This window comes from Giraffa tippelskirchi, chromosome 13 (assembly GCF_054371585.1).
Source record: "Giraffa tippelskirchi isolate mGirTip1 chromosome 13, T2T-mGirTip1v1.2.pri, whole genome shotgun sequence".
Classification (NCBI taxonomy): domain Eukaryota; kingdom Metazoa; phylum Chordata; class Mammalia; order Artiodactyla; family Giraffidae; genus Giraffa; species Giraffa tippelskirchi.
In genome coordinates this window covers 98811872-98824082 of record NC_137287.1, presented here as the reverse complement: position 1 = coordinate 98824082, position 12211 = coordinate 98811872, and the positions used below count along the sequence as shown (strand labels likewise).

The following is a 12211-nucleotide window of genomic DNA, read 5'->3' as shown; positions in this document are numbered from 1 at the left end:
CATTATTTAAAATCACCCCTATTTTCTACTATAAATTTGCTCCCATTTTAAAGAACTAAAAGAACCCCCAGTGGTTTCAATCCAAAGAAAAACCTGTGGAAGAATTTCTCATTTAATCATATAAAAGCATGACTGATCATTCCATTTGAAAAACCCAAACTAGATATTGATTTACCATTTCCTTAAGAAGTCTGTCTTGCAGCATTTTCATGTTTTCTTTCATCAAACACATCTGTGAATAAATAATTTCTTCCATGAAATTTACTATAAAGTTTCACAGCAAAAAGCTGGACTAGCCAATATTGAGAGATTACATACAAAAATATAGAATTTATACCTGAGATGTAACAATATTTTCTTCACAGTTAGTGCTGTAGAAGACATTCTTGTCTAATGAAGCTTTTAAAAGGTGAAGTCTAAAGCAGAATAATGAAAGTTACCTTTGGATTTACTTTGGTATTTAACAAATTAAATTACTATAATATAGTATATATAATTTTAATTTTTTGACCAAAAAGTCTTAAGCTATATATTCTAATCATTAAGAATGTCATACTGACCTCTGCTGTTCACTTTTTTGATAGGCACTGAACTGCTGAAATACCTTTTCCCGAAAGTCCTAATTTTAAAAGTACAAAACTAGTTATACTGCAGTTATGACTAAAAATTAAACAGTTGAATTTACTATATTTCTAATTTAAAAAACAACATGGCTATATGCTAAGAATATTGCAGATGTCATATACTCTTTCAGATAAAAAAAAATTGAAAGCAAACTCTTTCAGACTTTCCCCCTGTAAATAGTAGTCATAAACTTTATATACATGTATTTACTGAAGTACAGTTGATTTACAATGTTTCAGATATATATATAGCAAAGTGACTTAGTTATACATGCATACATGTATTTTCTCAGATTCTTTTCCATTATAAGTTATTTCAAGATAATTGAATATACTTGGCTGTATATAGGTCCTTGTTATTTTACCATTTTATATATAGTAGTATGTATCTGTTAATCCCCCTTGATGAACTTGTCTGTATTTTTAGTGTATGTACATGAAACTAACTAAAAATCTAGGGTAAAACTAAATTATGTCCTAAAAAACAAAAACCTTTATGGTATAGTCTAAAAGCAGGTTAATAGAAGTTTTCATGAGTGTAGCTCTTTAAAAATGAGGTTTTACAATTATTTTTAAACTCTTATAAGCACAAACCACAAATTCCTTCTCCAAATCTTTTAAATACTGTGAATCTTTTTCAAAATTCTGTAGCTCCTCTATGATGATGAACTGGAATTTGTCAAGTTTTTTGATCCTATTAAAGAAACAAAATGAGATTTTTTAAAAAATGATAGCACTCAGAATACAAAGCACTTAGGATATTTCAGAAGGGATTTTTAGCACAGACCTGTACTCCTGAATCTTCTGGTTGATTGCTTTTATATGTTGTTGCATTGTTTTCCAAGTCTGTTTAGTAAAATAATCCATCATTTTGTGGCGGATCTGAAAAACACTCATTTTTTAACTTGAAAAATCTTTACAAAATAATCTAACCACGACTATATTAAGACCAAAGTCTTTTCCATGGAATATAAATGACTAAGAAGAACTTACAACAGTGAAAAATTAAAAACTCAAGTGATTTAAACTGAAGTGTTAATGAATAAGCTCAGTCCCACCAGGAAGGCTCTGACTGAGGGTTGGAATTGCTATTTTCATAAGTACATCACATTTACCAAAACGCTAGTGATTATAATTCTTTTCAGGAACACAGTCCAGGAGTCGCACTCAAAATTACTACCATTTTTCATAAAACATATCCACATCTAGTCACAGATATGCAGAATATATGAATCAGGGCTTCTCTGTTTAGATAAGAGTGACCTTGGATAAATCAACTCAAAAGAAATCTACAGAATATTAAATAATTTCAGAGTTTACCCATGAAGAAAAGAAAAAAGCAAAGAAAGAGAGCTGATAACCTGTGCATGAAAATGTCTTAACAGGAGGGCAAAAAGAATTGTCTAAATACAGGCATGTGAGAAAAAGAGATGAGTGGAGAAAACAACAGTAATTTAGAATTACAAATATCACCTCATTGGAAGCACAATAACTAAGGAGCTTAAGTACAGAACTGGTGAAACGAAATGGGTTTCTGACTGAGGCTGTTCATCCTCTATACTTTAATATAGTACCCTCACAAGCAGTTACTGCTGTGAGATTTTAAAAAATGTATTAAAGACTAGGCACAAAAAGAAAATTGTTCAGAAAAAAAAAAAATCACAGAAGATTCAAAATGTTAAACTGAAAAGGAAAACAGGACAAAGAGAACCCATAGGTAAAGAATATGGGTAATATGAAATTTAGAAAAGAAACTTGGCTCATGAATTATTCCAGCTTTTTACCAATGCACGAGGAAAGCTGAGTTCATGAATGGGTGTTTTGTTGCCAAAGGGTTAACTAAACTGATAGTCTAGTAGAAAGTGTGGCATATTATCATAATTTAAAGGATGACAACTCACATTAACTTTCCTCTGAAATTCTGTATTGAGCTGCTCGCGTACCATCATCCCTACATCGGAAATTTCAGTTTCATAGTTCTCCAAAGGAATAGAAAAGTCGTTTGCTGATAATGGAGATGTACTTTCGGACACTAAGAAAATGAAGACAATCAGCTAAAATTAAGATATGCATTGTTACAAATTTTACCTTCTTTGTCATGAGACTAAGAACAATGTCTTATTTTCAGATTCTATATGTAATCTAAGGATTATAAATTATAGGCATATTTTTCATTTAAAATATTTTGACATAAAAAAACTTATAGCATGGGAATTAAGGCAGAAACAGTAACATTAAAATGGAACATATTTGGATTGATTGTTTAAAAAACTAGTTTTTTACTACTTGCACATTAATAACCCTACCATTTAGTGATATGCTAATCTATCAGTAAGTTAATACTGTAGTAAAGCCTGTATATGGTAATTAGTGATGAGGAAGATTTATGAGTAAAATCATGCTTACTATAACAGTAAAATAAAGTAAACTTTGTGATAAATCATCCTCCTTTTTGGGTTTATCCAAAGTTATCTTTACAAAGGAATTTGTTTTATGAAAGAAGTCACTCAAAATTGAAGAAACCACTTTCCACATTAATTGCATTTTGACATAGGCATCTGATCTACCTACCTTTGTAGGTGTGATGATCTGCATCTTCGCTTTTACAGAGTTTTTTGGGAAGCAAGTTTTCTCTTTCTTCTTCCACTTCACCAGAATTATTTAGACTATCTTCTGTGTACATTCGTTTGCAATTAAGATGTTGTATACAGCCTTAGGAACAGTAAATAATAGTGCTACAATCTTAATTAAAAATACCTAATATATGATTGCTTTTATTTAAAAAAGCCTTTGTTTCCATTTGTATAGTTTTAGACAACTGCATTAAATCCTATATAATTTTGACATTAAATTGAATAATGGTATAATTATAAAAATATAATTTCTTTAGGTAAAATTTCACAGTAGTATTTCAGTAATTAATACGCGTTTTTTAAAAAGCAAGTCTTTGACCACAAACCTGACATATGTGTGGAGTCACTGGGCATGCCATACCATGTTTTCTCTCTTTCTTCACTAGACGTGGATAATGGAGATTCTGAATGACTTTTCTAAGATAAGTATCAGAAATTGGAAAAACATTTTGTGTGAGTACTCCTGGATTCACCTTTGACCGTCTCTCTCAAGCTCTATAGACAATAAGTTGCAAATGCTATCAATTTGTTTTTTTTCTTCAGATTGTCTCTATCCCTTTTTATCTCTCACACTGCTATGCATTTTCCTAAATTCTTATGTTAACCTCAATCTTAAATTACAGCAATAGTTTTGAGCTTTTTAAAACTAATCCTATTTTTCAATTCTTCCTTATTAGTTTGATTTCTTTGAGTCAGGAAATGGGAAGTCAAAGAAAAGTCTAAACTACTTCCTTCAAGTTATATCTTTAAGCCACATCTTTGTCCTCTAACCTTATGTCTTACTGATTCAAATATAAATGTGTTAGCCAAATTGGTCTTTTTCCTGTTTTATGAAAACCTGTGTCCATTTCCAGTTCCCCTTCTATACTGAAGTTAATGATGTTTCTCTACTCAGTCTGTATATACCAACCTGTCCTAAGTGGAGGTTGGTATAGGCCAAAACCCAGCCCACTACAAGCTATAGTTCTGTCTTAACATTCTGTATTTTATAAGTTATTAAATATTAATATTTTTGTTGGTTGACTTTTATAGTGGAAAAACTCAGCCAAATTCCTATATAATCATGAAACCACTAAGTCCTAATTATAAATATGTAAGTCAGTGGTTTAAAGTGATAGCCTATTTAAGACTTTCGCATTGTAAATATTTCAACTTTTTTTCTATGACCAAACCATCCTGCATATTTTAAATATCACACTTTCAGATAACAACAGGTGAAAAATACTAAATTATTATAAGTATTATTAAAGGCCTGTAATCTGATTCTTACTAAGAACTATCTTAGTTTAAGGAAAGCTTACTGGCTGTACTACCATATGACTTTCATATTTGGAGGTTCAATTTCCATAAATTTTTCCTGAAGTATAACTGTTTACATCTGAATAGCTGTTGCAATTTGGGCTTCCCTGGTGGCTCAGATGGTAAAGAATCTGCCTGCAATGCAGGAGACCTGGGTTCGATCCCTGCATTGGGAAGATCCCCTCGAGGAGGGCATGGCAACCTGCTACAGTCCATGGGGTTGAAAAGAGCCAGTCAAGACTGAGCAACTAAGCACAGTGTTAAGTACATTCTTCCCTCAGGATCTGCAGGGGCTAGGAGGGACTGGTTCCAGGACCCCTTGCAAATACCAAAATCCACTGATGCTCATGTCCTACATATGAAGTACTGATTCACAGTTGGTTGAATCCATGGCTGGCTGACAAAGATGTGGACCTACAGATATGGAGGGTCAACTGTACCACAACTGTATGACTTCTATTCACGACAGTATTATACTTAACTGTGCTATGCATGAACAAGACATACAGAAACCCAAAACAAGTTAGAAAACTAAAGTAAGAAAAATACAAAGACATTAAAACTAAAACTACTTAAATTCTGAGGGAATAATTAGTTCACTGCTAAAACTCAACACCCATTCATAACTGAAAAAAGGCATTTAAACAATTAGAACATTAATTTTATAACAAGTATCTACTAAAAACTATCGATAAGCATACATACTAGTATGGTATCTATTTAACATTGCTCCACATGTCATAGTCACCTTGAAAAGACCATGTATATAAGGATTGGAAGAGAAAATGCAAAAATTACCATACAAACAGTCTGATTACCTATTTTCAAAATTCAAGAGAATCTAAGTAGGTAATTATGACAGAATTTGCCAAGGATGTGGGAGATATAAAAATCAACAGTGTTTCTATACAAAAGCAACAAGTTAAAGAAAAAAACTTAAACTGTTTTCTGCGTTTTTAATACAGTAAAGTAAAAAGCCCATAAAGCACTGCAGAAGTACAATTTCTTTGTGGAAGATTTTGCACAACTTTGTTGGAAATAAGACCAAAATGTAGAGAGAAAAGTGAAATATATGGATGAGAAATCTCAATATTGGTAAAAAGCAGTTCTTCCCTTAGACAAACTAATTCTAAGCTATATAGGACAAACTAATTCTAAGCTATATAGGACAAGTTACAGGGCTTATAATTTGGAAGTATATTATAATTTGGTAGTATAATAAGAGGAGGGTCAAGATGGGGGTGGTGAAACCACTGTATGCATAAAACTATTAATATACAAACTGAAGTAATGCTGTGTTAGCATAGAGACAGAGAGGTACTATCCTATATTTTACTGGGTGAACAGCTGAACCATGAGCTTGCCAAGGCAGTGACCCAAGTGTCATCACAGATGATGGAGAAAGGAGGGGTTATCCAATGTATGACATTGCACTAACTCACTATCCATATGCAAAAAGAGGAAGCCTAGAAAAATGGAAAAACTCAAATTTAGAACTAACATTTGTAGAGAAAATATTTTTATGACAGTAACTGAGGGAAGGATTTCTTGAACAAAAGATCGGTAAATTTCATTCCATATTTTGATTTAATTAAGTGAAAAGACAAGCTACATTCTAGAAAAGGAATGTTTGCATTGGTTATATCCAATGCATTAATATCCAACATATAGTAAGAACTCCTCCAAATTTATAGGAAAAAAATCAAACAATACAGTTTTAAAAATTGAAAAAAATAGGCAATTTACAAAATGGCCAAAAAATATGAAAATACTCACTGATGCTGTTAATCTGAAAAATGCAAATTAAAGTCAGACACATTTTAAACTCATCAGATTGCCAAAAAAGAAAAAAACTAAAAAACAGTAGAAAAATGGGCAATATTACATAGCATTGTTGGAGAGTGTAAGCTGGTACAACAAATTTATATAGCAAATTTCCAATACCTAATGAAGAGTCAGGCTTCCCTAGGCTCAGCTGGTAAAGAATCTGCCTGCAATGTGGGAGACCTGGATTCAATCCCTGGCTTGGGAAGATCCTCTGGAGAAGGGAAAGGCTACCCACTCCAGTATTCTGGCCTGGAGAATTCCATGGACTCTATATAGACCATGGGTTTGCAAACAATTGGACATGACTGAGAGACTGAGAGAGAATGATGGGTCAATAGTAAACTGGAAACACAGTGTCTCCTGTAAATGTCCAGCCAATAAATATGTAACAAAATTTCATCTAGCAAACAGCATCAAAGTAGGTGAGTGGGGATGACCTAGATGCTGAGATATGCAAGATGGGATACTAAAGGGAGAAAGGATTCAGGGAAAGGAAGGATGATGAAGCAATACCAAGAAAGGATCATGGGATGACTGTCTAATCACAAATGGTTTTAAACTGTGGTCTGTAGAAATTAAGAGTCTTGCAAAGGTGCCTTTGGGGGATTATCAGAGAGGGAAGGTATGTAGGTCAGGGTTCAGACCTATCCACTTTAAACAGTGTAGCTGCATTTTTACATTTGGCACACTGAAAGTTTCATATAACATTTTGTTTGAAAAATATGCTTTGTGAAAACTACTGGTTAAACAGAATAAAAGGGTCATAAAACACTGTAGAAGTAAAAACAGTTCACTAACAATGAAAAATCAGAAAAATTAAGGAATCAATCTCATTCACCATTGCAACAAAAAGAATAAAATATCTAGGAATAAACCTACCTAAGGAGACAAAAGAACTGTATACAGAAAATTATAAGACACTGATGAAAGAAATCAAAGATGACATAAACAAAGATGGAGAGATATATTCCATGTTCCTGGGTAGGAAGAATCAATATTGTGAAAATGACTATACTACCAAATGCAATCTACAGATTCAATGCAATCCCTATCAAATTACCAACGGCATTTTTCACAGAACTAGAACAAAAAATTTCACAATTCATATGGAAACACAAAAGACCATGAATAGCCAAAGGGGTTTTAAGAAGAATGGAGCTAGAGGAATCAACCTTCCTGACTTCAGATTATACTATATAGCTACAGTCATCAAGACAGTATGGTACTGGCACAAAAACAGAAATATAAACAGATGGAACAAGACAGAAAGCCCAGAAATAAACCCACACACATATGGGTACCTTATTTTTGACAAAAGAGCCAAGAATATACAACGAGGCAAAGAGAGTCTCTTCAGTAAGTGGTGCTGGGAAAACTGGACTGCTGCTGCTGCTACTGCTGCTAAGTCGCTTCAGTCGTGTCCGACTCTGTGCGACCCCACAGACGGCAGCCCACCAGGCTCCCCCGTCCCTGGGATTCTCCAGGCAAGAATACTGGAGTGGGTTGCCATTTCCTTCTCCAATGCATGAAAGCGAAAAGTGAAAGTGAATTCGCTCAGTCGTGTCCGACTCTTAGCGACCCCATGGACTGTAGCCTACCAGGCTCCTCCATCCATGGGATTTTCCAGGCAAGAGTACTGGAGTAGGGTGCCATTGCCTTCTCTGGGAAAACTGGACAGCTACATGTAAAAGAATGAAATTAGAACACTTCCTAACACCATACACAAAGACAAACTCAAAATGGATTAAAGACCTAAATGTAAGACCAGGAACTATAAGACTCCTAGAGGAAAACATAGGCAGAACACTTGATGACATAAAGCAAGATCCTCTATGACCCACCTCCTAGAGTAATGGAAACAAAACCAAAAGTAAACAAGTGGACCTAATTAAATTTAAAAGTTTTTGCACAGCAAAGCAAACTGTAAAAAAGGTGAAAAGACAACCCTTAGAATGGGAGAAAATAATAGCAAATGGAACAACTGACAAAGGATTAATTTCCAAAATATACATGCAGCTCATACAACTCAATACCAGAAAAACAACCCAACTAGAAAGTGGAAAAAAGACCTAAACAGACATTTCTCCAAAGAAGACATACAGATGGCTAACAAACAGATGAAAAGATGCTCAACAGCCCTCATTATGAGAGAAATGCTAATCAAAACTACAATGAGATATCACCTCACACCAGTCAGAATGGCCATCAAAAAGGTTACAAACAAGAAATGCTGGTGAGGGTATGGAGAAAAGGGAACCCTCTTGCACTGCTGGTGAGAATGTAAATTGATACAGCTACTATGGACGATGGTATGGAGACTCCTTAAAAAACTAGGAATAAAACCACCATATGACCCAGCAATCTCACTCCTAGGAATATACCCTGAGGAAACCAAAATTGAAAAAGACACATGTACCCCAATGTTCACCGCAGCACTATTTGCAATAGCTAGAACATGGAAGCAACCTAGATGTCCGTCGACAGATAAATGGATAAAGAACTTTGGGTACATATACACAATGGAATATTACTCAGCCATAAGACGGAACACATTTGAGTCAGTTCTAATGAGGTGGATGAACCTAGAGCCTAGAAGTAAGTCAGAAAGAGAAAGATAAACATTGTACACTAACGCATATATATGGAATCTAGAAAGATGGTACTGAAGAATTTATTTTCAGGGCAGCAAAGGAGACACAAACATAGAGAACAGACTTATGGACACAGGGAGAGGGGAGGAGAGGGTGAGATGTATACAGAGAGTAACATGGAAACTTACATTACCATATGAAAAATAGATAGCCAATGGGAATTTGCTCTGTGTCTCAGGAAACTCAACCAGGGGCTCTGTATCAACCTAGAGGGGTGGGATGGGGAAGGAGATGGCAGGGAGGTTCAAGAGGGAGGGGACATATGTATACCTATGGCTGATTCATGTTGAGGTTTGATAGAAAACAAAATTCTATAAAGCAATTATCCTTTAGTTAAAAAAAAAAAAAATTAAAAAAAAAAAACAAACCAAAACACTTGGCTCAAACTAATGGGACAGAAGGCTGGTTGGCTTTTTCAGAGATTTTTAGATTGTGGCTATAGGTGTGCTGAACTTCCTTAATTCCATTTTTGTATACAGAGATTAGCACATATCAGGAGAATAATATATTTGAGTATTTACTATGTATCAGGTATTATGCTTACATAATCAGTCTATTTAATTTTTCATAGCCCTGTTTTACAGATGAGAAAATTGAGGTGCAGAGGGATTCATTTGCTTATAAAATATTTCACAGCTAGCAAACAGTAGAATCAGGATTTAATGTAATTCTAATTCAGAACTTTCTAATTCAAACTTTCAGCTAGACTCAGTTATAATGAACTACATTATCTTGGCAATCAGTTCTGTAACTTTATTACTACTTCAAAATTCTCCAAATCAAGCCATCTATAAAACCTAAGCCAAAAAAAAAGAGTTGGATGTGTGGGGGGGGTACATTGTAAACTGATAAAGAAGTAAAAACAACTTAAAAAAGAATTCAAACTATAAACTACTACTTGTAGACATTACATATTTAGCTATCCTTTGACCCGTATTTGATCCCTATGTCTAATGTATTTTTAAAAGACTTGAACATATGTACATATTTTATCAATAAGAAATGGTACACATAACAATATCAGTGGCAGAATAAAGAATTTTTCAATATGTCATTAATAGTCATACTATTTACCTATTAAAGTTCCTCTATAAATCTTTAAAGCAGATGCTATAGTCATACTGTTTCAACTACATTCTTTGTCAACTTGTGATTTAGTAACTAAAAGGTTACAGATTTTGAGTTTTGGTAAAACTCAAAAGAAGTGCCTGTGCTGCAGGAAGAAGCCTATTCCAGTCTAGGAAATGTAGTTCTGACATGTAGACAAACAAATCATACCTCTTTGGAAGGGACTGTTTCTATTACAGAATTCTTATAAGTACTCCATAGTTCTCATATCACTACACTGTCCTCCTGAACGTATCAGTCTATTAGTTCACTGAAGCTGTTTTACTTATTGTTAAGTTCCTCTCTCCCCAAGACCAAACTCAGAACCTTAAGTAGACAAGCACTGTGTATTTGATTAAGATTAGAGGCAAATGATTTACTTCCTTCAGGTATACCTGATAAAAACATATATATACACACATTTTTTTTTCTTACCAAAAAAAATGATTGTACAATTGATGAACTTTCTCTCGTACACAGTAAATTTTTCTCACTGTTTTTGGATGAATTCATTGGACCTCCAACTCCACTGTTTAAGGATTCAGGTGATGAAGTTTCTGGATAAGGTGATACTGATTCTGCTACAAAGTCACAATCCTGAGTAAAGTCCCTTTCTGTTATTTTCTCTACACCTATATTGCCTCATGAAATACAAACAAAAAGAGATGACAGTGTTAATCATTGACATCTTCAGAAATAGTATTAAATTCTAAAAATATAATAATTTAGCAAATCCCCAAATCTTAGCTGTATTTAGAAAGGATAAACTTCTGATATATCAAGATAAAATTATGTGTAAAATATTTTATAAGACTTTTAAAATTATTGCTCAATTTAAAACATCACTGTAACAAGAAGAACTTTCAAAACCTTTTTAAACAAAAATATCTATAGTATGGGCTGTACTATAATGATCAACCTAATTATTATCTTGAGTATTCTAACACCATAGGCAGTACTGAGATACTAAAGTCCCAGAATTTTATGGTTAGAAATGGTTTGGGAAATCATCTGATCTAAATCTTTTATACGTGGACGAGAAAACTCATGACTGAAATAAGTCTTAGTGTAAAGAATTCTCAGAAAGATAGTTTTCAGATCAAATCAGGGCATGTGCAACTGTCTTCTGAATGTGTGCTTGTCTGAGATGACAGTGGTCCTGAGCATTATGAAAACATTCTACAGAAAAATAACTACTTCAGAGGAAATGTACATTAACTGGTATAAGCCTTGAATTTTAGCTAAAATGACACTTAGAAAGGCTTCAAAATAACCATAAAGGGAAAAAGATATTAAAACTAGATACTTATTTTTATAGTTTCTATACTTGAAAAACATATACATAGGTCAGAGCTCCAAAGAAAACTTTTTTCTTTGCCAGTTATTTTTAAATAAAAGCAAAACTTCAATTGTTTATGAAGATAATCCACTGTGAGTCTACAGAATCAACATGATATTCCTTGGAGACTTTTGTCAATGAAATGTAAAAATGAGAAAACAGAAAGCCCCATCATTATTTCCATTTTATTTGGAAAAAGCATTTGGTCTTTAACTTCCTAACTTCAGTGTCACAGTAATATTGTTGCCAACTATCCTTAGCAAGACCAAGTTACTAGCATTAACTAACATAAAAATGAAGTTTTTACTACTAAAAATCTTAAATACATCCCTCAAAATTAGTCTTCAAATTGTATTTTCACATAGAGATATAATATAGAAATGGCTTGGGAAATCATTCAACTAGAAGAAAAAAATGATACTGACATCTCATTACTTCTATAGATGATGGACTCCCAGATAAAGACACAGGAGATGGGTCAAGACTACTATCTCTTCCAGCATCTTTCAGGAGAGATGAGATTTTCCATTCTTTTGATACATCCTTTTGTGTTTTGGCAGTGAAGGAATTCTGCTGTTTCTTTGGCAGTTTCATGGTTTTGCTTCTGGAATGAATCTTCTCCTAAAAAAATATCAATAACTTTTAAATTATTCATGAATGCAAATGATTTATACTTGGACACATAAAACAATTACATTGAAATATTTATAAAATGCCTTATTTCACTACATA

General features: G+C 33.5%; 1 protein-coding gene across 1 annotated transcript in view; it reads right to left on the bottom strand.

Moving 5' to 3' along the window:
- The window catches only part of SYCP2 (synaptonemal complex protein 2), an 81181-nt gene that overhangs the window by 1487 nt on the left and 67483 nt on the right, over positions 1-12211 (bottom strand). Inside the window, 15 exon segments of the mRNA XM_081559352.1 lie at positions 176-232; positions 338-416; positions 561-619; positions 1218-1317; positions 1411-1505; positions 2525-2655; positions 3195-3335; positions 3583-3673; positions 4167-4171; positions 4387-4408; positions 4578-4614; positions 4616-4669; positions 4991-5047; positions 10571-10772; positions 11905-12100. Coding sequence (XP_081415478.1) covers positions 176-232; positions 338-416; positions 561-619; positions 1218-1317; positions 1411-1505; positions 2525-2655; positions 3195-3335; positions 3583-3673; positions 4167-4171; positions 4387-4408; positions 4578-4614; positions 4616-4669; positions 4991-5047; positions 10571-10772; positions 11905-12100 — 1326 coding nt within the window.